Below are 24,176 nucleotides of genomic sequence, written 5' to 3' on the forward strand. Positions count from 1 at the left end.
TAATGTAATAATAATAATAGATAATAATATTCATTCATTCATTTTATTTTCGGCTTAGTCCCTTTATTAATCCAGGTTCGCCACAGCGGAATGAACCGCCAACTTATCCAGCACGTTTTTACGCAGCGGATGCCCTTCCAGCTGCAACCCATCTCTGGGAAACATCCACACACACACACACACACACACACACACACACACACACACACACACACACTCATACACTATGGACAATTTAGCCTACCCAATTCACCTGTAGTGCATGTCCTTGGACTGTGGGGGAAACCAAAGCACCCGGAGGAAATTCACGCAAATGCAGAGAGAACATGCAAACTCCACACAGAAACGCCAACTGAGCCGAGGCTCGAACCAATGACCCAGCGACCTTCTGCGCCACTGCGTCACCTGATAATAATATTTAATAAATTTAAATATTTATTTATGTATTATTTATAATATATCAATATAATATTTTTATATTTCTTTTTGTATAAGTTTGTTTTGGTTATTACTAATTTGGTCATGAAATATATTAACTTAGACAATAATTGGAAGAACTACAAAATACAGGAATAAATTAATTTAACGTGTTTTAATGATGATAATAACTGAAAATAACATTATTATTTTAATTAAATGTCTATAATTTTAAGCCACATTAAAAAGCATTTGTAACCATTTATTTAAAATTTGATAGTAATATATTTAATAAATTAAGTATAAATAATTTTAAATAATTTAACCTATAGTATTTAATTAAATGTATTGATGTTAATTGTGATATATAAGCATATAAAATCATTAAAAAAATAAAGTAAAACATAAAAAAATACAACACTAATTAACATGCATTTATTTTGTATGGTTATCTAGCAAATCATTTACATCATTTTCTTTTCAGCTTAGTCCCTTTATTAAGCTGGAGATGCTACGGCAGAATGAACCGCCAACTTATCCAGCATATGCTTTATGCAGCGCATGCCCTTCCAGCTGCAACACATCACTGGGAAACACCCATACACACTCATTCACACACATACACTACGGACAATTTAGCTTACCCAATTCACCTGTACCGCATGTTTTTTGACTTGAGAGGGAAACCGGAGCACCCGGAGGAAACCCACACGAATACGGGGAGAACATGCAAACTCCACACAGAAATGCCAAATGACCCAGCCGAGCTTAAACCAACGACCTTCTTGCTGTGAGGCGACAGCGCTACCCACTGTGCCACTGCGCCGTCGCTTCATTCACATTATTAAAATATAATTCTAATATAAATTTATAAAAATACGTGAATATAATGCATGATTTTAGTTTTCTTTTCAATTAGCGAAAATGGTTTAAATCATTAATAAAAATCACATACCTTACCCGGAGAGTGGAAGAACCAGTTCAAGCTGTTCCTAAAGTCAACGCTTATCCTTCATTTGTTCCAGCGCCGGGAATCTCAACCAATCATGTTGATTCTTGTTTTTTATGCCAAGTTGAATCAGCCAATGAGATTATAGTGTGTTAGCTGTGGTCAACATAAGCGTTACCGTCGGTGTGACATCCGTAATCCCGACAGAAACAAGAACAGAGGTATGTGTCTTAACTGTTTGCAGATTATTAAATCATTTATTAACTGTTTTACTGTTTCTGTTTTGAGAGGAATTAACGTTACGTTACAAGAGTTTTGAGGGCGTGACGTGAATTTGTGACAGCTGTCAATCATGCTAAATCTCCTTTAGCGCTGTTTGGGACTCTGTTTGAACAGGTTTGAGTTAAAAATGCCGCAAATGAGTAAAGCTAAAAGTTGTGGATGTAACGTTACCTGTGAAGTGTCCGGACCAGACAGCGGAGAACCTCCACCTGCTGTAACTGAACCGCAAGAGTCTGATGCCGCAGATTCAAACACCATCATCAAATCACCAAACGACTACAAAACATACAGGTCAGCAGCAGACAAACTTGTGAATATCATAAAAATAACCAGCGCTGTTACTTTAAGTTCTGGTGAAAGTTTATATAAAATGTCAAATATAAGTTAATAAAAATATTTCATTTGATGTCATAAATTTAAAGCTATCATGTTATTGCTATTAGTAAAAGTATAGTAGAAGTATTCATTCATTCATTTTCTTTTCGGCTTGGTCCCTTTATTAATCTGGGGTCGTCACAGCAGAATGAACCGCCAACTTATCAAGCACATGTTTTACACAGCGCATGCCCTTCAAGCTGCAATCCATCACTGGGAAACACCCATACACACTCATAAGCACACATACACTACAGACAATTATCTTACCCAATTCACCTGTACCACATCTCTTTGGACTGTGGGGGAAACCGGAGCACCCAGAGGAAACCCACGCAAATGCAGGGAGAACATGCTAACTCAACACAGAAACAGCAACTGACCCAGCCGAGGTTCGAACCAGCAATCTTCTTGCTTTGAGGCGACAGCACTGCCTACTGTGCACTGCGTCGCACTATATTGTGAATGTTTTTTTATTATTTAGAAGTGTTTTATAAGAACAAAACAGCACAAAAACATTTATACAGTCTATAATACTTTTTCTACAAATGATAAGGAAAAAATACATAAAATAAGTAAATTAATAAAACAAACAAAAAACAAAGTGATAATAGTGGTAATAAACACAAAAACAAAACAAAGCAAAAAACAAGCACCGATCCATCCAAACATGCACCAGATAATATACACCATTAAGTTTTACTTGATCAAATTCAAGGCATTGAAACAGAGTGGAAAATAAGAGTAAAATCATCCATGAATCATTAGTGTCCTATTTTCAACTCTTAAAAAGATAAGCAAGGAAGGCCCAAGATTTTTTCATACTTTTTAAAAGCATTTGTCCTAACAATACGAATTCTTTCAAACTTAAGAGCAGCAACCATTTTAGTCAGCCATTTATGAAAAGCAGGTGGAAAAGTGGACTTCCAATTCATCAAGATCACCCTTTTAGCCACCACCATACCAAACTATTGTGTAATTAAATATATAAAATTGCTTATACTATGAATGTATACTGTATAAAACTATTTTTCATAAAACAATTTGATAAAGTATTAATTCATAGTTTTTATAGTTTTGTATGGTATACATTAAATATTTACTTTTATTTATATTATTTATTTATAATACATAAAATAAATTATAATAAAATAATTTTAGATGGTATTAATTCATAATATAAATAATTTCATATGGTAGCACTAAAATATATAATATTATTTATATTCATTTATGCTATATAAAATATTTTTATAAAATAATTTGATATAGTATAAATTCATAATATAAATAATTGTATAAAGTATAAATTCAATATCTGCAATTATTTATATTATAATTTATACTATGTAAAGCTTATTAATCAAATATAATAAAATGTATTATTATTGTTTGCATACATATTTTTAATTTAAATAGTAAACAATAATTTTAAATAATAATTTATATTTCTTTTAATAATATGTATATTATTTTGAGATAAATCCAATTTTTATTAGTAGTATTATTAAAAGGACATTTTGATACATTTTATAATGCATTTTAGTAACCATGTTCTATTTATAAATAAATAAATATTTGTTTATAATGGTTTATAATTGGTTGATAATAATAGTCAGAATAATAATGGTGACATAGAAAAGGATAGGACCAAGCATTAATAAAAAAAATAATAATAATCTTGAGATTATTGTCATAATAATATGAGATTAAACTCATTACATTTCTAGATAAAAAACTTGAAATAAAGTGTTGAGAATCAACTCTTTACATTTTGAGAATAAAGTTGTGTTTTGAGAAAGAAACATTTATTAATAAGAATGATAGTAATAATAGTAATATTAATAATAATAATAACAATAATGATAAAAAAAAAAAATCATACCCAAACTTTTTCAGGTATATTGAGCTGAGCAATGGACTCAAGGCGCTGCTCATATCAGATGTTTCCAGCCAATCAGAGAGCTGCAGAGAGTCAGTGGATAAAGAGGTGGAAGAGGAAGGTGACAGAGGATCTGCCAGTGACATCAGTAAACACAGTGAAAGAGGGAAACAGAGCTGTCGTTCAGAGAAGCAGGTGACTTCCTTTACAGTTCATTTTTAATTTGTAAATAAATATACTGTATTATAGCAAATATTGGGTATTGATGTCAGTCTGCAGCTGCACTCTGTATCAGTGTGGGAAGCTTCAGTGACCCTGCAGATCTTCCTGGACTCGCACATTTTCTCGAACACAGTGCGTTGATGCTTTCTTCTATTTATTTATTATTTTGATTTGTTTATTTTTACTGAATAAAATGATGTTTATTTTTAATTTAGGCTTTAACTTAAAATATAACTTATTTAATTAAAATATTCAAATAAAATTTAAATTGAATTGTGTGTGTATACAGTTAAGGTCAGAATTATTAACCCCCCTGAATAATTACCGCCCCTGTTTATAGTATGTATATAATAATTTAACTTTTTTACTTATTCATATTTCTCTTTTCACATCTTAGTGGTCTTCATGGGCAGTGAAAAGTACCCAGTTGAAAATGGCTTTGATGCTTTCTTAAAAAAACATGGAGGAAGTGACAACGCTTCCACGGACTGTGAGCGAACCATCTTCCAGTTTGATGTTCAGAGGAAATACCTCAGAGAAGCTCTGGATCGGTGAACAAATCTCCAAAAATTGGTTTTAGTACTTTAAAGTCGGCATTAAATCAAAATGTACTTTTTTTATATGTATCTAGTAGTGCTTTTTATAAACAATGCATCTGTGCACTTTATTATTTTGTAAAAATGGATAATCTTTTATCAAATACCACACCTTTCCTTGTTCCCTCAAAACAACTTTACTTCTGGTCACATGGAATGCTTTTAGGGTGGGGCTATTAGTCATTTAGGACGGTGCAATTGGTTCATGTCGTGCATTTGTCCATTCTGTTATTGTCAATCTGTCTTTAATTTGTTAGCAACGCCCATCTTCCAACGATCCTCAATCTTTTTTTTTTTTTAATTCCATTGAGGTGTATGTCATGATATGGTAAAAAAAGGATAGTATTAGCTTTTGTATTATGCAACTTTAATATCGTGCACTTGCATTATTTGTCCACAGATGGGCGCAGTTTTTCATCTGTCCTTTGATGATTCCTGATGCTGTAGACAGAGAGGTGGAGGCTGTAGACAGCGGTCAGTCAATGCTTTAATAACATTTCCTTTAAATAAAAAAGTTTATTTGTGGGGAAAAGCATATTTTATTTTGTTGATTATTCAATATTTAGTTAAAGTTTTCTTTTAAAATATGGCAATAAATATATAATAATAGTTGTTGTCTTAATAAAATTAATTTAGCAGAACTGAACTTTACATTTTAATTAACTAATTTATTTTAATTTTTCATATAAAAATCAGTTATATAGCAACATTTTATTTATGTGTAAAATATATTTTAATACACTATAAATACATTTTTTAAGATTTTGTTCAATATTTATTTGACATTTTAATATTTAAGAAAAAAAATTCTAATTCATTTGTATAGTTCACTGAATATTTACAATTAAATTAATAAATGTCTAATAATACATTTAATCATGGATTTTTTTGTGCATTATAAAATGAAAAAATTTTTTTTAAGGTAATCAATTTTTTTTTACATTTTAATATTATCTTAATGTAATAATTTAAATCAAAATGAGAACTAAATGTCGAAAATGTAATTTCTGCTTTTATACATGCATAATTTGCTAATTTTACAAATTTTATTTTCCGTAACATTTACATTTAAAAAAATGAAAATAATTATTTTCTTTTATATTTTAAGTTATTTTACCTTATTTATTTACTTTGGTTTAAGTTTATGTCTGATAAATACTGAACAACATACTGATGATGTTAGCTAAAATTAAGATAATAAATAAAGCTATACACCTAGATTCTCTCTAACCTGTTAACAGAGTACCAGATGGCCCAGCCTTTAGACTCAAACCGTAAAGAGATGCTGTTTGGAAGTCTAGCAAAAGCCGGTCATCCGATGAGCAAGTTCTTCTGGGGTCAGTCCATATTACAGTATACAAAAATATATAACTTTTGGAAAAACCAAAGACAAAAGGTGAACGCAATAATAATGTATGCTTTAGGAAATGCTCAAACACTAAAACAAGAGCCGAGAGAGAAGAAAATCAACACTTATGAGCGTCTGAGAGACTTCTGGAGGAGATATTACTCTGCACAATACATGACACTTGCTGTCCAATCCAAAGGTAAAGACATGAATCATTAATAATAAACAGTAAAATGCTCACGTTTGCTTCAAATGTTATTTTGACCACTTTGTTTCACTAGAGACACTTGATACGCTGGAGGAATGGGTGCGAGAGATCTTCGTTCAGATTCCTAACAAGTGCGTATACTGATTAACCAAAGAAATTTATATTTGTCAGAATTTATTTTTAAGTCTGCTTGAACCTGAAAATTGGTTGAGACTTTTATTTTTGTATGTTGATGAACTTGGAATAAAAACTGAAATGGAATATTGAGTAGAGGGCGGGGCTTTGTTTTTGCACATCATTTCCTCATAGTAAACTAACGGAAAGAGGGGCGTGGTTAAGAATATTGTGGCTGAAGTCGTAAAATTGACATCATCAGAGAAGGACCGCCCACTCCAAATGCGGAAGCAAATCATCAGAATTTGATTGAAGATTACCAAAAAATATTTTATTCAGTGCATTAACTTGCAAATGTTAATCATACGCCTTAAGAATAATAATGTGAAGTAGCAAAATAAATATTGTAGATTTTGATTTTACATGGACTTTAATGTCTTTTATATTGACAGTGGTCTGCCAAAGGCTGATTTCTCAGACCTTCAGGACCCGTTCGACACCCCAGATTTTTGCAAACTGTACAGAGGTAACACTGGATTTCATGTTGTGAAAGTTGTGTTATAATGTTTTTGAAAAGTGACTGACTTCTTTAGTGTAATGATCTGTATTTCATTTAATATATAATTATTTGCATTATGTATTATAATGTACAGTATGAGTAATATGTTGTTTTTTATTATATTTAAAAAGTTTATTCTCAGCATTTTATTTAAAAAAATCTTGAAATTTAATGAAACATAACCGCTTTATTCTTGAAATATAACGAGGTTATTCTTAACATTTTATTTCAGTGTTTTTAGTGTAATGTGGCAATTTTTTTCTTATAATGTACTTTTTTATAGACTTTTCTCAGAATTTAAGGTTATTAAATTTAAAGTTGTTTTAAAGGTTTCTTAAAACATCACTTTATTCTTAAAATTTATACAGTTTATTATCAACATTTTATTTAGACTCTTCTCAAAATGTAAAGATTTTTTTCTCAACATGACTTTATTCTTTAAAAACATTTTATTTACACTTGCTTATCAAAATGTAATGTTTTTTCTTTAAAAAATGTATTCTCAAAATTTGAGCAACATTTTATTTGGACTTTTTTCTTACATTTTAATGAATTTAACTTGAGATGGTTATTTTTACTTTTTTATCAAACTTAGCCCAAATGTTTTTTTTTTATCCTAAGTCTCTTTCATAAAAAGTGTATTATAAATGGTAATAATAAAAAAAAAAATAGTAATTATTATTATACACTTTCAGAGTGTCCACGGGGTCTTAAAAATATTAAAAGTTTATAAATCAATTATGAGAAAATCAAGACCCTTCAAAGGTAATAAAAAGTCTTAGTTGTGTTTTTACGAGGTCTTAAATTTTGTTCAAGCGTTGTCCAAGTGTTTGACTTTAAAAAGCATAAATATATTTATGTTCCTCCTAATATTAATAATGGTGTGCTCAATCCACACGATTGGTTTGGTCCGGGGCACGTCCAGCCAAGCACCTCTGTCCGGGTGATGTCAGGTAATTTGTGACAAACGCATGAAGGTGATGTGACGCTCTCCACAAGTAGCGAATCCATAGAGCCAAATAAGCGGCAAATGGTAAAATGTAAGTTTGCATACTCCTGGTTGGAGAAAGATGAGTTTAAACAGTGGCTGAAACCTGTCGCTGAAAACAACCGCGTAATTTATTCTTTCAAGCTTTATTTCTTCCGAGCTTATCTGAGGTCTGTTGCATGGTTGTGCTCCATTGATTTATTTAACTACAAGTGTTTATTAACAACTTTTTATTATGTTAAAAGTTTGATACTAATTAGTACTTGAAGTGGCGATGAGGTCTTAAAATATTCTGAGAAGGTCTTTAAAAAGTCTTAAAAAGGTTATTGAAATTACCATTAGAATTTCTGCATATAACCTGACTACTAGTACCACGAGTATTACTACTAATACAAATCTGCATTTGTTTTTATTCATTCAGCATTACTCGTAAGTTTAGCTTTTATTCATTAAATGAAAAAAAGCTTTCCTAACCACATGTGTTGTTTACAGTGGTGCCTGTGCAAAAGGTTCACGCTCTGACCATCAGCTGGGCTCTTCCACCTCAGGCCAAACATTACAGGTCAGTAAAACAACCTGACAGCTGCCAACACCAGTCTTACCCTGCTGAAAAAAGACTAGCTTCTGAACCAGAACAACATGTCGTTACATTTCCAGAGTGAAACCCTTGCATTATATTTCCTGGCTGATCGGTCATGAAGGAGTGGGAAGTGTCCTGTCTTTACTCAGAAAGAGGTGAGTTGGGCTTTCTGTTTACACTTTAAATAGGTTATGAACTGAGAAATCAAAATTTGCTTGATCTTTTTACTTCAAGAAGTCAATGTGGTTCCTGTAAGTTTTAGAGTTCATACAGCTGTTAGTCTTTGTATTTGAGCCAGTTTGCCAAAATAATAGGTTCTGAATGAAACCCCTTATTATTTAGATCAATGGTTACTTCTGCATCACTGCCTGTTTAGCTTCACCCACCAGTTCACACTGTATTGAGTTAATCGAGACAGTCCTTGTAAATAACACAGTATTTAACACAGTCTTTGCATTAATTCCAATATTAGGAAATTGTAGTTGAACTTATAAAAAAAAAAAAAAAAAAAAACAGTTTACCATAGAATTGGCACAGTTTGACACTGGGTTTTCAATAGGATTGAAAGGGTCTGTCCACACAAACACAGGAATTTTCAAAACCACATTTTTTTTTCGCGAGTTGTCCACACGAAAACGACGTATCAGGTTACTAAAACCGAAACGTTTCTAAAACTCAGGGTTAAGATTTGCCGAAAAAAGGTCTGGGTGAAGATTTGCTAAAACTCGGTACTGTGTGGTCATGGTGTTTTTACCTCATGACTTCAGCGTGAACTCAGCATAAAAGGTTTTTATTATCGCCTGTTGGTTCGACATTCCTTTAACATACATCACAGTACTTTTTTGCACTTTTATGCTGTGATCTGATTGAGGGGACCCTCAAAACAAGACAAGATATATTCTATTACTTCAAAATTCAGATTTTTTCAAAGGTAAAAAATATTAATAACATAAGTTGATGTCAGAGAATTGAATAGAATAAACAAGAAATGCAGTTCATGACTCCTTAAAGAAACCATTCACTCAAAAATGCTCTCGCACTGAAGTGGTTCAACACTTTTTTGAGTTTCTTTTTTTCTATTGAACACAAAACAAGATATTCTAAAGAATATTGGGGGTAAAACACCCCTATGGAAGTCAGTAATGGCTTTTTTTCCCCAAAATTTCTCCTTTAGTATATCTTTCTTTGTGTTCAACAGAAGAAAGAAACTCAAACAGATTTGTAACAATTTAAAAGCTGAATTTTAGTATGAATTATCCCTTTAAGTCATTGTGCAGATAAGTATTGAATGATTGCTTCGGGTTTATATGTGCAGGTGTTGGGCTCTGAGTCTGTTTGGAGGAAACAGTGAGTCGGGCTTTGATCAAAACTCCACGTACTCCATCTTTAGCATTTCTATCACTTTGAGCGACGAAGGTCTTCAGAACTTCCTCCAGGTCTGAAAGAAACTCGTTTAGCTGCTTTTAGGTGGTTGTTTATTATTAAACCTTAAATAATAACATGTTCTTGTGTTGTTGTAGGTCATTCATATCATCTTCCAGTATCTGAAGATGCTTCAGTCTGTTGGACCTCAGCAGAGGTAGGTTTATTACAAGTGTGCTGCAAGCCTGCGTTTGAGGGAAGGTCTCGGCCGTTAGATCGCCCCCTGGGGGCTGGCTGCAGTACAAGTCATAAAGCCCGCCTCCTCCGTGTTAATGAAGGAGACTTGAGCCCAAATAAAAAAAATGTATTACACTTGCAATAAAATGTCCCGAAAGATGGTTCTGGTCGATTAAGGCACTGGTTATTGTGCTGAAATAGGTGCAGATCTTCATTTTTGTAAACAGTTTGTTTTTAGCAGTAATTTAATGCTGGGCGTGTCATCGTGATTGACAGCTGTGATTGACAGTTTCTCAAAGCAGACCGTCTGAGCGTCGCCAGGAGACTGAAGTGTTATTATTCGATTTCTGTGTTATTTTACTATGACAAAATGAGTTCAGCAGTAAACTATAGTTTCTGACATACATGATCCTGGTGGAACACTGTTTATTCGCTAAGGTCAGGGCTTTTTTCGGGCTTTATTAGTTTGCTGATACACGCCTAACCACCCAGATAGCAAAATACACTCGGGCCAGTTCCAGCTAGATTCTCGCCTGCCAGAGATTTACCCCTCAGACTGACTACCTCTGCTGGACCTACTCAGGATGCCTGGACTCCAGTCAATCGAGCCAGATGCGGCGGCCGAGCGAGCCGGCGCTGCCGCATGCGAGCCGGAATCAGCCCGCGACGCCGCGAGTAGGTTATGCGCTGCGGCCCGGAGCTGGAGCGATTGAATATATAAAACCCTCATATTTGTTAACGTTATTACATCCATTTGTGTTGATATGACAGCAAATGCATGCTGAGAAGTTCGGGGGGCGTGGTTGATTTTACATAAAGCGTTTGGTTGGAAGCTCGACTTCATTTTCGCGGCTCCTCCTCTGGCTCCATCAGACAGTCCTTCTGCGCATGTCAAGGCTCCAATTTCAGCAGTCTTTTGCGACAGTTTGTGCCCGTCAATCAGGCGTTTTGCCCTCAAGGCGTTCAATGGGAAAAGGGGCTGTCGCGTCGGCCATATTTTTTACAGTCATTGGTTTATTATTGAAGTTTATTGAAAATGTCTTGTTTGGGGAAACAATGTGTGTAATACTTAATACTTACTTACAATTTAGAAATTGAAAAAATTCACAGCCTTGGCATGGATTAGCACCCTTTGATCAATAATAAGTAGACATTAGACATATTGTAATATTTGATTTAGTAAAAATCAAGAACTAATTAAATAAACGTGTATCTTCAATTTAATGTGATTCGCTTTGGATAAAAGCATCTGCCAGATGCATAAAATGTCAAATGTATTCATAAACACACAGTGGAAGACTAGAATTATGTTTATCTTTGTAAGATTTACAAAAAAAATAATATTTAAAAATGTTTAATTACCTTAACACCTTAAAACAGTCTCTCCAAGATTTTGTGAGTCCAATGGTTCATAAGGTTAAAAAAAGTACACTTGAAAAGGAGGAGAAATAACTATTTAAGAAATGTTTGGAAATGAATAAAAAAGCTATAACCTGGAAATGGTTTGAAGAAGACTCACCAACGAAAGATGATTGGTTCAAAATATTAACAGAGGTTGAGGGAATGGAAAAAATGGCACATGCACATCAATTACAAATAGAGATCTTTGAAAAGAAATGAAGTAAATGGCTGACTTTCTCCACAATGACAATATAATTATCTATAATTTAACATTTACATAATTCTAGAGGTTATGCATCGTTGCAAAAATATGTTTAGCAACCTTTTTATTTTATTTTATTAAATTTTATACTTATTATTTATTTATTTTCTTGATGAAGTTATTTTAATATTTTTATTTGTAAGTATATAGATGTACATGTGTGGAATCGATGTATTTGTGTATGTATGCATGTATATATTATTATTTTTGGTTGGTTTGTTTGTTTGTTTGTTTGTTTTGTTCCCACTAGCTATATGTTCCTAAAAAATTTATAAAACATAAAGTCTAAAAAAAATAAAAATAAAAAGTTTAATATTTTTGTGTATTTTCATAGCACAACAAAATTATTGAAGCAAAAAATGCAGTTTTTGATTATGTTTTTTAGGCAAAATTTAGATTTTTATGTGTGGCAGAAATACATAGTAAAAATTATTTTCTTTCTCAAACTTTTTGTCTTGTTCTAGTCCAAATATCTAGCATATTTTAAATCAAAAAGCATTTTCTTGACAACATATTGTTTTGTTTTAAGAAATAATTTTAATATTAAGTGAGTTTTTTCAATCAAACAAGGAAAATAATCTACCAATGGGGTATAAGCAAAAGAATCATGTTTCTCTCTTTGACAGCAGATTATTTTGCTTGATTATTTTACCTGTTTTAGGGGAAGACTCTCTTAGTTTTGGCGTATTATTTCTTAAAACACGACGATATGTTTTGGTTGTTTAGAAAATTCTTCTTGAATTAAGTTTTTATTAGATATTGGAGTAGAAACAAGACAAAAAAATCCAAGTAAGAAAAGCTTTTTTTGCGGTGTAGACCAGCATGCTGATTTTGTGCTGAAACAAAATGTTTTCATCGGTAAATGTAGCATTGTCAAAACAAAAAGTGTCTTCTTTATTTTATCAATGTAGTAAAAAATACTTTTGATAAAGAAATATAGGCTATATTACTTTGATAATATGCTTCTGGCATTTTCTTCTCTCGGTTTTGCATTTATTCAGGATCTACGAGGAGATCCAGAAGATTGAAGCCAATGAGTTTCACTATCAAGAGCAGGTGAAAGAAATCATCTTAGGTCTTAATAAATAAGCCAATCTCAGTCCTTCATCTCTAATTTAAACTTCTTTAATGTACCAGACAGAGCCAATTGAGTTTGTGGCGAACATGAGTGAGAACATGCAGCTGTTCCCGAAAGAGCACTTCCTGTGTGGAGACCAGCTGATGTTTGACTTCAACCCAGAGGCATCACATTGTGTTTCATTTACATTTTACACCATAACCCTTCCACCTTTTTCCAACACGTGTTTCAAATGATGGGCTACACTTATTGTTTGGGGAACATCCATTCAAAAGAACTAAAATAAATAATTCTTTAAATCATCATAGGATAATTTCAGGTTAATTTCTTGGGGGATGTTTTGGGAACCTCTTGTGGTCATGGCATTTTTCAAACACTCCTGACAGAATCTGCATTTTGTAATAGTTTTATAAGCTGTAATTGTAGTAGTACTAGTAAAAATAATAATAACAACTTCATTTTGATATAATAATGATAATAATATCCCCATTTTTAAACACCTCTGTTTGTTTACAGTTTAATGAAAGTTACTCACATAATTTACACAAAGCATTATGGGGTGTATTCACAGGTGGAGGATTTTCATTGTTTTCTGCCTGCTGTCATGGTTTTTAATGTCATTTATATTTTATGTTTGCAGGTCATTTCAGCTGCTTTGTCACTCTTGACTCCAGGAAAGGCTAATATTTTACTGCTGTCACCTCAGCATGATGGTCTCTGCCCACTCAAGGAGAAGTGGTTCGGGACACAGTATAGTGTGGAAGGTCATTCACAAACTAGAAATGGAGGGTTTTTATTTTTAGGGATGAAATGACGTCAGTATTATTGTAGATTTATATTAATTTGATATACAGTTTAAGTCAAAATGATTAGCCCTGCTGTGTACATTTTTCTTAAGTGATATTTAAGTGAGCAAGGAAATTTTCACAGTATTTCCTATAATATTTTTTTCTCTTCTTATTTGTTTTATTTTGGCTAAAATAAAAGCAGTTTTTAATTTATTTTTAAAACCATTTGAGGGTCAAAATTATAAGCCCCTTAATGCAATATTTTTTTCGATTGTCTACAGAACAAACCATCGTTATATAATGGTTTGCCTCATTACTCTAACTTGCCTAATTAACCTAGTTAAGCCTTTAAATGTCACTTTAATCTGAATACTAGTATCTTGAAAAACATCTAGTAAAATATTATGTACTGTCATTATGGCAAAGATTATTAAACAGAAATTGGGGAAAAATGTAAAAGATTTAAAAATTAACACAGGGGTAAATAATTATGACATCAGCTGTATATATAATTAATGTGACCTATATAATTAATTTGATGTATTTCTGTATTAATTAATTTATTTATAATACTATGCTATTATGGATGAAATCAGGGCTTGACATTAACTTTTTTCATTACCAGCCACTGTGGCTAGTAGATTACCAACATTACTAGCCACTCGCCTTTTTCACTAGCAACAGTTTTGCTTACTACACATAATTGGGGAGTTAATCTCCTATCAAAGTAATGTCATTGTTAAAAACGATAGCCTAATTAAACCATAATAACAACAACAACAACAAAAAAATCTAAGCAAAAGAAAGCCGGTGAAAAACCAATAATGAAAGGTTAGGCCTGTCAATAATCTGTTCAAAGATGGTTAAGGTAAAAGCTGCAAACGCTGCTGCTTACAAGAATACGTTTTTAAAAATTCTGGAGCTCTTGAAAACAGCAGCAGGACTGTGGGTGCTTTTCCCCAGTCTATTTCAAAAGGAGAATTGATTACACCAGTTGCGTTTCCAGGCACGGAAACGAGAGCTCGCACTCTTTTTAAACAGACGCGTGCATCACATCATGCTACTTCTCAATTCTAAGATCGCATTTGCACGGATATTGTGCAATCCTTATTGTCGAACACTGCTTTTAAGAAAACTACCATCTGTCAGATTGAATTAATTGCTACTGGAATGTAGGCATAAAAAGTTAGGACTAACAAAAAGTAATTGGTAATGTGAAATCAATAAATAATAAATTAAATAAATAAATTTTTTTTTTTAAAAATCGTGGTAATGTGATTAAAATAAAATATCAAGATTTTTAACATTATGTTTATTACTTATACAGTATAAATAAAACTAATAAATATTTTTTTTTTCGACCCAGATATTCCTCAGGAATTCCGTGATCTTTGGGCTGGAGATTTTCCTCTGCATCCTGAGCTTCAGCTCCCAGCTGAGAACAAGTTTATAGGTCGGTTTCCATCATGCTTCATTCATATGTTGTTCTGTTTAGAGTAGTCTCACTTCAGTGTTCATATACATATGATCCCATTCAATCACAGCCACGGATTTCACCCTCAGAACATCAGATTGTCCTGATACAGACTTCCCAGTCAAAATAATAGACAACGAGAGAGGCCGTCTGTGGTTTAGAAAAGACAACAAGTTCAAGATACCCAAAGGTGACCTTATAAAGAAACTGTAATATAACTATAATATATCATCCACATTTATCTCGTTGTTGTTTATTTATCTTGTTTTTGATAGCTTATGCCCGCTTCCAGCTGCTCACTCCATTCATACAGGAATCACCTAAAAAGTAAGCAGCTAATTTAATGATTAATCCTCTCTTAACTCATTTACTAATGCTTTCTTTGTAAGATTAGAATTGTGTGATACAAGTTTTTCATTAGTATTATATTCCATGCTGAGGGTAAATATCAGAATTGTTAAATGTAAGAATTTTGAAAAAAAAAATGTCAGAAAATATTTAAAAATATATATTTTAAAAATAGATCAAATTTTTGGTTTTATTTTCTTTCTGCTAAAAGAAAAAAAGTATTTGCAATATTTAAATTCTTCCAAGAATTTTGAGGAAAAAAGATAGAATTCTGAGATCAGATAAACTAAAATCTGTGTAAAAAGTTCAAATTTCTGATATATAAACACAATTATTCTGTAGCAGAAACAGTTTTCTGTAACATTTTACAAATATCATCTAAATTGACATTCCCTCCTGTCCCAGTTTGGTCCTGTTTGATCTCTTCGTGAATATTGTGGCTCATAATCTGGCAGAGCTGGCATATGACGCTGAAGTGGCTCAACTACAGTATAATCTACTGCCAGGAGATCACGGCCTGTTCATCAGACTCAAAGGATTCAACCACAAACTGCCTGTGAGTAAATAACAGATTTTTGAATCGTGCTCAATTATATATTCTTATTCCATGGTCTGTTAGAAGTCTTGATTCTGATTTGCTGAAAGGTGTGCAATAAAATCATTTAATGCCCAGGTAGTTCCAGTAAGTATTGATCACAGTTTGAAATAAATGTGCGACCCCCAAAAATTAGTAGTAACTTGTTTTCGACTATATCTGAAGCTTTTCCTGTTCTGTTGATATCAGCTCTATTACACAGTAAATAACTGGAAAAAGGAAATATTGACTCAAAGAGATCCTTTTTTTACTCTTATTTGCTCTTTTATTCGTAAACTTACTTAATTTTCTCAAAGGATATTTATTTTAATTTCTTGTTATTTCATTTAATTTTGAGGGTATAGTGGGAAAATAAAAAACGAAGGTGGTCTGTAATTTTTCGTATTCTGTATTATGTACTACCATGTATGATCTTGTTAAATACCAATAAAAACATTAGTAGTAACCATAGTGACTCAGTGACAGTTGCTACAGCCTTCATTCTTCTGTGTAATGTTTAGAAAACATTTGCGATGAGGTCGCAAACATGTTACCATGAGCTATTAGACAGGCCTGTGTCATTTATACACACATGATCTCTCTCTCTCTCTTTCTCTCTTGCACACACTCTCTGTCTGCTTACCTGTGACTGCTTTAAGGTCTAACATATTTTAACCGATGAAAATTCTCAATAAATTACAAGATTTAACTTAATACGATAATTAAGAGCTTGCCATAAGTTAAAGGATTTTGGATGCACATTGCGTTGAGCGGTTCTTTGCTTCTGCATCCTTTAATGCACTTTAATTCATTTACTATCACATATCAATTTCTGAATAAAAGGCAAAAATCAGTCCAAGGCACTCGAAAAATGTGGAAAGAAACATTAAAATAATCTTTTGATATTTTTTCCACATTTGTTGAGTGCCTTGGACTGATTTTTGCTGGTTATTCTAATGAATCCCTTACCCAAAGAGCATCGACATATTATTTAAGCTACCTCTGAGAACTTTTTGTTTGATTTTAGATTTTTATATTAATTTCAGTTTTTATAAGTTGAGGTTACTGTAGTTGAGTTAAAATGCAGTGATTTAAAAAGTAACCTGATATCAAAACATGCAAGTTACATTATGTGTTATTTCAGTATTATTAAATGAATAAAGGTAACCTGATGATTTGACATGCATTATGTAAAACGTTATTTCTATACTTTAAAAAAAGCATGTATAAATGTACAGTGGCCTAGAGAGCTCAAACGCTCTGCAAGTGAGCAAAACACATGCAAATAGAAAAAGAGCAACAAACTGCAAAAATATCTTCATCAGTTTGACAACACGCGTGCACTTACGTTTTTACTACATATGTAAATACACAAAGACATCAGGAGATCTTAAAAATTTAAGTCAGTGGTGTTGTCTGAGATCTATGAAGTGAGGTTTTTGTTTATTTTAACATCCTGGTCGCATGGTTCCACGTTTCTAGTAACTCTTGCTAACATACAGTAGCATTAATTTAATGTTTAATTTAATGTTAAATGTGCAATTTGTTGAATATAAGGTCTTTTCAGCCATGTAAATTACGTTTATAAGCTAAATCTTTTGGAATCAAATTGAATAAATAACATTGTTTCATATATTTTACCTGCAAAAAGTAACAAGATAACATATCATTCATGTAGTAAGCACCTAAACATTTAAAAATGTATTGAATCAATTTTTAATAAATTCTAAATGCTTTTCTTGCACAGACTTCATAAAACCTCATTGTTTTATTGTAATTCACATCTATTAATATTGGGTTGCCTGTATACATGTATTTTGACTCTTAAAGTACCAGTAGCCACTTTTGGGATTAAATGAATCTGCAAGGACCCTAGTTTCAGCTGAAACATTTTCCTCTTCCCACGAAGAAAAACATCAGCTACTTCTTGGATGACTTGAAGGTGATTAAATTTACCACAAATTCATTTTTTGGGTTAATTATGCCTTTTCTTTCAGTTGCTCCTGAAGCTGATTGTAGATCACCTGGCCGACTTCAGCGCCACTCCAGACGTGTTTAACATGTTCATTGAGCAGCTGAAGAAAACCTACTACATCATCCTCATTAGACCAGAACGCCTTGGAAAGTGGGTAAACTACAAATTTCAGACTATCTTAAATCTCTGTTGGATGTAGATCAATCTGACTTTTTCTGTGCTTTCAGAGATGTTCGGCTGCAGATTTTGGAGCACCATCGCTGGTCTGTGATGCAGAAATATGAAGCCATCATGGCGGATCCGAGTGTGGCTGATCTCATGACCTTTGCCAATCGCTTTAAGGCTGAGTTATTTGTGGAAGGACTCGTACAAGGGAACTTCACAAGTGCTGTGAGATTTTTTTTTTAGAATTTACTTCAGTTTAAGCTAGTTCTTACATTTGTAATTGCTGATTTTATGTGCAATTTCTGCTCAAACAGGAGTCCAAAGAGTTTCTGCAGTGTTTTATTGAGTAAGTTTGCAGATTTCTATAATTGTTAGCAATTAGAGTAAGATAAATAGAGCATAATTATACTGTTTTTGGGTATGAACATATTAAGGGAATATGTTAACTGTTACGATATGCATGATACTTTTTGAAATTAAAATCACTTTTTTCCCCAACATTTTGAATGAGGAGGGGCGGAAAAGGTTGTAAATTCAAAAGAATTTACATATTCCAAAACATTTTCAACATTTTTTAAATTAAATAATTTAGATTTATTACATGGCTGTTTGGAATACTTGATTGTAATTGGTCAGTTGCAAAATTCCAAGGTATGTTATTTCCAGATTACAACCACTTAAACTAATAGAGTACTTTGAACTATCTTATTATCAGTGAATATGTTCACATCCATATTTATATGATCGTTTTTCCACACACCACTGTTTTTTGACTGTTTGCTGTCATATTGTGACTGAATAATAAGTTAGTGTATGCTCCATTGAGCTTTTTGGTTCCAGTCAGCTTTACGATAAGTTCAAGAATTTATAAACTATTACGCTCAGAATCATGTTTCATGTCTATTTTTTTTTACATTTTCTGGCAAGTTGCCATATAATAAATAAGATAAAGTACATGTAGGCAGTTGTTTTTGCAGAATAAAGCCCTTCTGGCTTTTTTTCTGCTATAAAAACCGCCTGGATGTACTTTATCCCATACTTAAATTGATTTCTTTTTGTTTACAATTAGTAAATTACTGACAAATACATTCATTGAACAGGAAACTCAAGTATGCACCTCATCCCATTGAACCTCCTGTGCTGTTTCGAGTGGTGGAGTTACCACAAACACACCACTTATGTAAAGTCCAGTCGCTCAATAAAGCAGACGCAAACTCTGAAGTCACCGTATACTATCAGGTAATGCCGGTCTATGTGACTACTGTGTTGCATGTCAAAACTTCTGGAGGCTTTGTGAGGAACGTTTATGATTTTTGTGTTCTAGACTGGGCTGAAGAACTTGCGAGAGCATACACTGATGGAGCTGCTTGTTGTGAGTTTTACTTTGCTTAAACTGAAAGAATCATTGTGTTTTTTCCTAATATTGTAATATCTTCATATGGAAGGTTTACATACTTTTAAAGACTCATTGAGTCAGTGACAGTCACTTGCTTTTTGTTTCTAAATGAATCAGCCTTTTTGAATGAATCATTTAGTTCAGTGAATCAACCATAAAAACAGGGACAGCTGCAAACCTACTAGTGGTTTTAGTGTCATATTTATGTATTCATGACAGACTTAAACCATTCAAAGTAGATGGCTGCAGGCTCTAACTAAATGCCTATAGTTTAAAAGCTTTTTTTCCTGCTAGAGAGATAAACATTGTTTGTTAGAGTTGAGTTGATTCAGTGCATTGATCCAATTCAGACTATAATGAGAGAAAGTCTTTATTGACTTTGTATTCATGTAAATCTTTCCTTTTTTGTTTCTCAGATGCACATGGAAGAGCCCTGCTTTGATTTCCTGAGGACAAAGGAAACTCTAGGGTGAGTGATAAAACGTCATCTTTCAGATTGTTTCTCCATGTGTAAATGCAGTATTTCTGCTTCAGTTGAGACACTGCAGGCAAAGAAATGATTTTTTTTTTTTTTTGGCTTTCCAGAAAGGGTTTTTAGTCTAATGTTAAGAAAACATGTTTTATGAAGCTTGCTTCAAAAACAGTGATCAATAATTGTTGCTATTTGTATATAGAGAAGGACTTAGTATACAGGAAAAAGTTAAATATTTTGACAAATTGAATTTAATAGGTTGTTTTCTGCTCAGTTTGACCTGTTGCACTCTTGGCAAGGCTAGACAAGTTTATTTATATAGTACATTTCATACACAGTGGCAATTCAAAGTGCTTTACATAAACAAGATTAAAAGAGACAAGTATATATAAAATAGAAACAAATAATATAAAAACAGATGAAAACGGCATAATTCCATATTTCCATATTCCAAAACACTGGTGTATCAAATTTTCTAATTTTAGTCCGAGACTTCCCCATTCTGGTGATCACCCTCCCTCTAAGGACTTTTTAAGGACCTTTTAATCTATTGGACATCTCCAACAGTTTCGATATTTCACCTAAAGTCGAAATGTTAACCTTTACAGCTCTAATTGCGTGCCCCCCAATTTCAACATCCTTCTGGAAGTAAATTGCATAGTAGATCTCTTTTGCTAGCCAAGGGTAATAAAAGGTCTTGATCTCAGCCCGACGCTGGGGACTTTAACTCCCCTGCAACAGATTATCTATGGCGAGTCACATCTCGGATCTCACTTATTGTAATTACTTTGTAATTAGGCTGCTATCCTACAGAGACAGATCTACCAGTATGGGGATGGCCCAAGTTAAATCTTTTAACTGCCCAATCAGATACAGTTTTTCCATATTCCAAAACACGGATGTGTATCATATTTTCTCATTTTACTCTGGGACTTCCCGATTCTGGTGATCACTCCCCTCTGTGGACTTTTTCGGTATCTATTAATCTATTGGATGTCTCCAACAGATTTGATTTTTCACCTAAAATCGAAAAGTTAAGCTTTACAGCTCTAATTACGTGCCCCCCGATTTCATTTTAGCTGCCATAATGCGCAAAATATGCAAGTCTCATACAGTTCAGTGGCAGTGTTTACATTCTGCTCTTCAAAATGGCCGACTGCTGAGGCGTTTACATTCTGCTCTTCAAAATGGCCGTCTGCTGAGGCGTTTAAGTTCTGCTCTTCAAAATGGCTGACTGCTGAGGCGTTTAAGTTCTGCTCTTCAAAATGGCCGACTGCTGAGGTGTTTACATTCAAAATGGCCAACTGCTGAGACGTTGTGAAAAAACTATTGTTAGTTTTTCCCATTCTCACCAGCAGTGTCTTTGCAGTGTCTGTGTTTAATATTGGACTCTTCCCCCAGGTATCAGGTCTATCCCATATGCAGAAACACATCCGGCATTCTTGGCTTCTCCGTTACTGTCGAAACTCAGGCCACCAAATTCAGGCAAGGTTTATGAAGAAATTTCAACACTTATCTAATCTGAATATCTTTGTAAACATCAATTACATGTTCTCTCATAGCACGGACTTTGTGGAAGGTAAAATCGAAGCATTTCTGGTCAGCTTTGGAGAGAAGTTGGTTCAGCTGTCAGACGAGGCGTTTGGAGCTCAAGTGACAGCGCTGATCAAGCTGAAGGAGTGTGAAGACACACAGCTCGGGGACGAAGTGGACAGAAACTGGTTCGAAGTGGTCACTCAGCAGTATGTCTTTGACAGGCTCAATAAAGAAGTGAGAAATCTGAATAATGTTTAATACATGTTACTTGTAATTTGTGGTAGTGTGTTATTCACTGAAAAAAGTGTTGCATGCAGAACTGTTGCAAACAATTTATTTGTGTTGAATTTAAACAAACAAATTAAGTTCAATAACGTTCAACTTAATTTGTTTGTTTAAATTCAGCCCAAATAAATTGTTTACAACCACTTAAGGTAAAACAATTTAGTAAATCCAAGGAATCATCTTTGAATAATTTTTTTCAGTGTACATTCTTAGTTAAAATCCAAACTCAAATAATATTTGTAATGCTTGTTCAAACTACTTATTTAAAATGAGCTGAAACATCACAATTCTTTAGTTTTTTTGGGACAATTTAATTGTTTAATGTCCAATCAGCTTAAAATTGTAAAAACCCAGCATTTTTCCACAGATCATGTGGAATCAAAATGGTTATTCTTTAGGTGAAAAAATAATCTGTGCAAGGTCATCCTCTGGGGAGAATATGGCGGTCCTTCTTTTATATATTTGTGCCACATGACCAACATTTTTGGTTAGTCTTAATATGTTTAATTTAATTCATAATCTTAGAAATAAATTTTTTTGTATATCAGCTAGAATTTTTTTTATTTGGGTTTATCTCTACGTGTTCTTGATTCAGCATTATTGGAGAATATGTTCATTCATTATTGTGTGTTCCTCTGTCGAACAGATTGAAATCCTGAAAGACGTCACCAAAGATGAACTCGTATCATTTTACATGGAGCACCGAAAAGAAAACAGTAGAAAACTAAGCATACATGTATAGCATTCAATTCTTACAATGTCACAAAATACATTTTTAATCAGAAAATGCTTAATCCTTACATTAACATCCACCTAATGACTCTGTGGATCCATTCAGGTCGTTGGATTCGGAGAAGAAGAGAAGGAAATCCATGGAGAAGACCAGTGCAGTTCAAACCCAGAGACTTCTTCATATGCAAATATTTCCAAACTCACTTTCCTCTCAGCGGCGGCCATGAAGGAGAAGTCCACCATGATAACAGACATCCGCGCTTTCACATCTTCACTCCATCTGCACCCCTACCACAAAATCCTGATATGATGGAAAATACATAAAGGCATTTCATCAGGTGACATTTTATCATCCAGATTTTACCTTGTGTATTAAGCTACAGATTAATATCTACATGATGTATATTAGATTATCAGGGGAAAATATACATGCATATCAAACACATATAGACTGAAAATACTGTAGCTGGATTTATTGAAGATCTTTTTAATGGTAATAATGTATGTTTAGCTGATTAATTATGAAATGTTCATTTTAATAAAGAATGTTATTAGAAACTAATATGTTCTCTAGTTTTTGTTTAAAAAGTGTGTTACTTTTGTATTGTGTATTATTACTATTATTATTATTATTCATGTATGCATATATATGCAAAATATTAATGTTTTCTTTGTTATTTGTTTTAATCATTTATTTTTAGCTCCCATTTTTTTAATTTGTAATATTTTTATCATATCAAATTATTTACTTGATTTATTACTATTATTATAATCATCATTTAATTTGTAAAATTATTTTCAGTTTATTTTCAGTTTAAATTTTAGTCATTTTTATGCATTTTTTGACATTTTGTTTATTATTTTTTATTTTATTAGTTACCATTTTTGTACTTGTGTATTTTGTATTTTTTTATTTCTTTAACCATTTGAGCAGTTTTACAAGCACCTTCTGTTTCTAATAATGCATGTTATACTTATGTAATATATGTATTATTATTATTTATTCAGTAGAATTCTTTATCTTTTGTGTTCTTTGTAATTTGTTTTTGTTTCAGTTTCATTTTATTAACTGTTTCTTTATTAAATCACTTTTATATTTTAATGGTGTTTATTTATTATCATTGTTCAGTTAATAATAACAATTATTTAATGTTTTGTAAAACTGATAAAGATTATCTTAAGTTTATGCATTTTTATCATGTTTATTAGCCTATATAATTGTATTTATATATTTATACACACAGGTATATTATTTTCAGACAGACAGATGATAGATAGACAGACAGACAGACAGACAGACAGACAGACAGACAGACAGACAGATAAATAGATAGATAGATAGATAGATAGATAGATAGATAGATAGATAGATAGATAGATAGATAGATAGATAGATAGATAGATAGATAGATAGATAGATAGATAGATAGATAGATAGTGAAGAACAACAGTATTATTATCCATTAACCATTTCGGGGCTTCTCTCTTTCTCCTCATGTACACCTTAAACTCACACGTTTGTTTGGCAGCCATGGTATCGGTGGCCTGCTGAAGTATTAATAAGACAGCTT

General features: G+C 32.7%; 1 protein-coding gene across 5 annotated transcripts; it reads left to right on the top strand.

Annotated features, from left to right (window-relative positions):
- The first annotated feature begins 1,560 nt into the window (after positions 1-1,560).
- On the top strand, positions 1,561-23,215 carry nrd1b (nardilysin b (N-arginine dibasic convertase)). Of its 5 annotated transcripts, none has more exons than NM_001044715.2 (31): positions 1,561-1,587; positions 1,763-1,939; positions 3,923-4,100; positions 4,178-4,259; positions 4,525-4,678; positions 5,124-5,197; positions 5,965-6,060; positions 6,148-6,270; positions 6,353-6,410; positions 6,846-6,919; positions 8,433-8,502; positions 8,598-8,675; positions 9,836-9,956; positions 10,041-10,099; positions 12,784-12,838; positions 12,920-13,036; positions 13,501-13,624; positions 15,015-15,101; positions 15,193-15,312; positions 15,398-15,449; positions 15,876-16,026; positions 18,042-18,169; positions 18,247-18,409; positions 18,499-18,530; positions 19,285-19,423; positions 19,509-19,556; positions 19,997-20,049; positions 21,454-21,537; positions 21,615-21,822; positions 22,520-22,609; positions 22,712-23,215. In NM_001044715.2, exons 2-31 carry the CDS (start codon positions 1,776-1,778, stop codon positions 22,913-22,915), a joined length of 3,186 nt encoding a protein of 1,061 aa, NP_001038180.2. In that variant the 5' UTR covers positions 1,561-1,587; positions 1,763-1,775; the 3' UTR covers positions 22,916-23,215. The 5 variants fall into 5 exon arrangements, with proteins under 5 accessions (NP_001038180.2, XP_009294523.1, XP_073792678.1 ...); XM_009296248.4 differs by having other exon boundaries at positions 1,737-1,939; positions 12,920-13,024; positions 22,712-23,164; XM_073936577.1 differs by having other exon boundaries at positions 4,525-4,735; positions 12,920-13,024; positions 22,712-23,164.
- Positions 23,216-24,176: the final 961 nt, after the last annotated feature.

Source organism: Danio rerio, chromosome 22 (genome assembly GCF_049306965.1).
Source record: "Danio rerio strain Tuebingen ecotype United States chromosome 22, GRCz12tu, whole genome shotgun sequence".
NCBI classification, from domain to species: Eukaryota; Metazoa; Chordata; class Actinopteri; order Cypriniformes; family Danionidae; genus Danio; species Danio rerio.

Excerpts from the sequence above, each read along its gene's own strand:
- nrd1b (NM_001044715.2), top strand. The coding sequence starts at position 1,776 with ATGCCGCAAATGAGTAAAGCTAAAAGTTGTGGATGTAACGTTACCTGT. Across the intron at positions 6,411-6,845 it reads TTCGTTCAGATTCCTAACAA|TGGTCTGCCAAAGGCTGATT; the intron begins GTGCGTATACTG and ends TTATATTGACAG. Across the intron at positions 18,170-18,246 it reads AGACCAGAACGCCTTGGAAA|AGATGTTCGGCTGCAGATTT; the intron begins GTGGGTAAACTA and ends CTGTGCTTTCAG.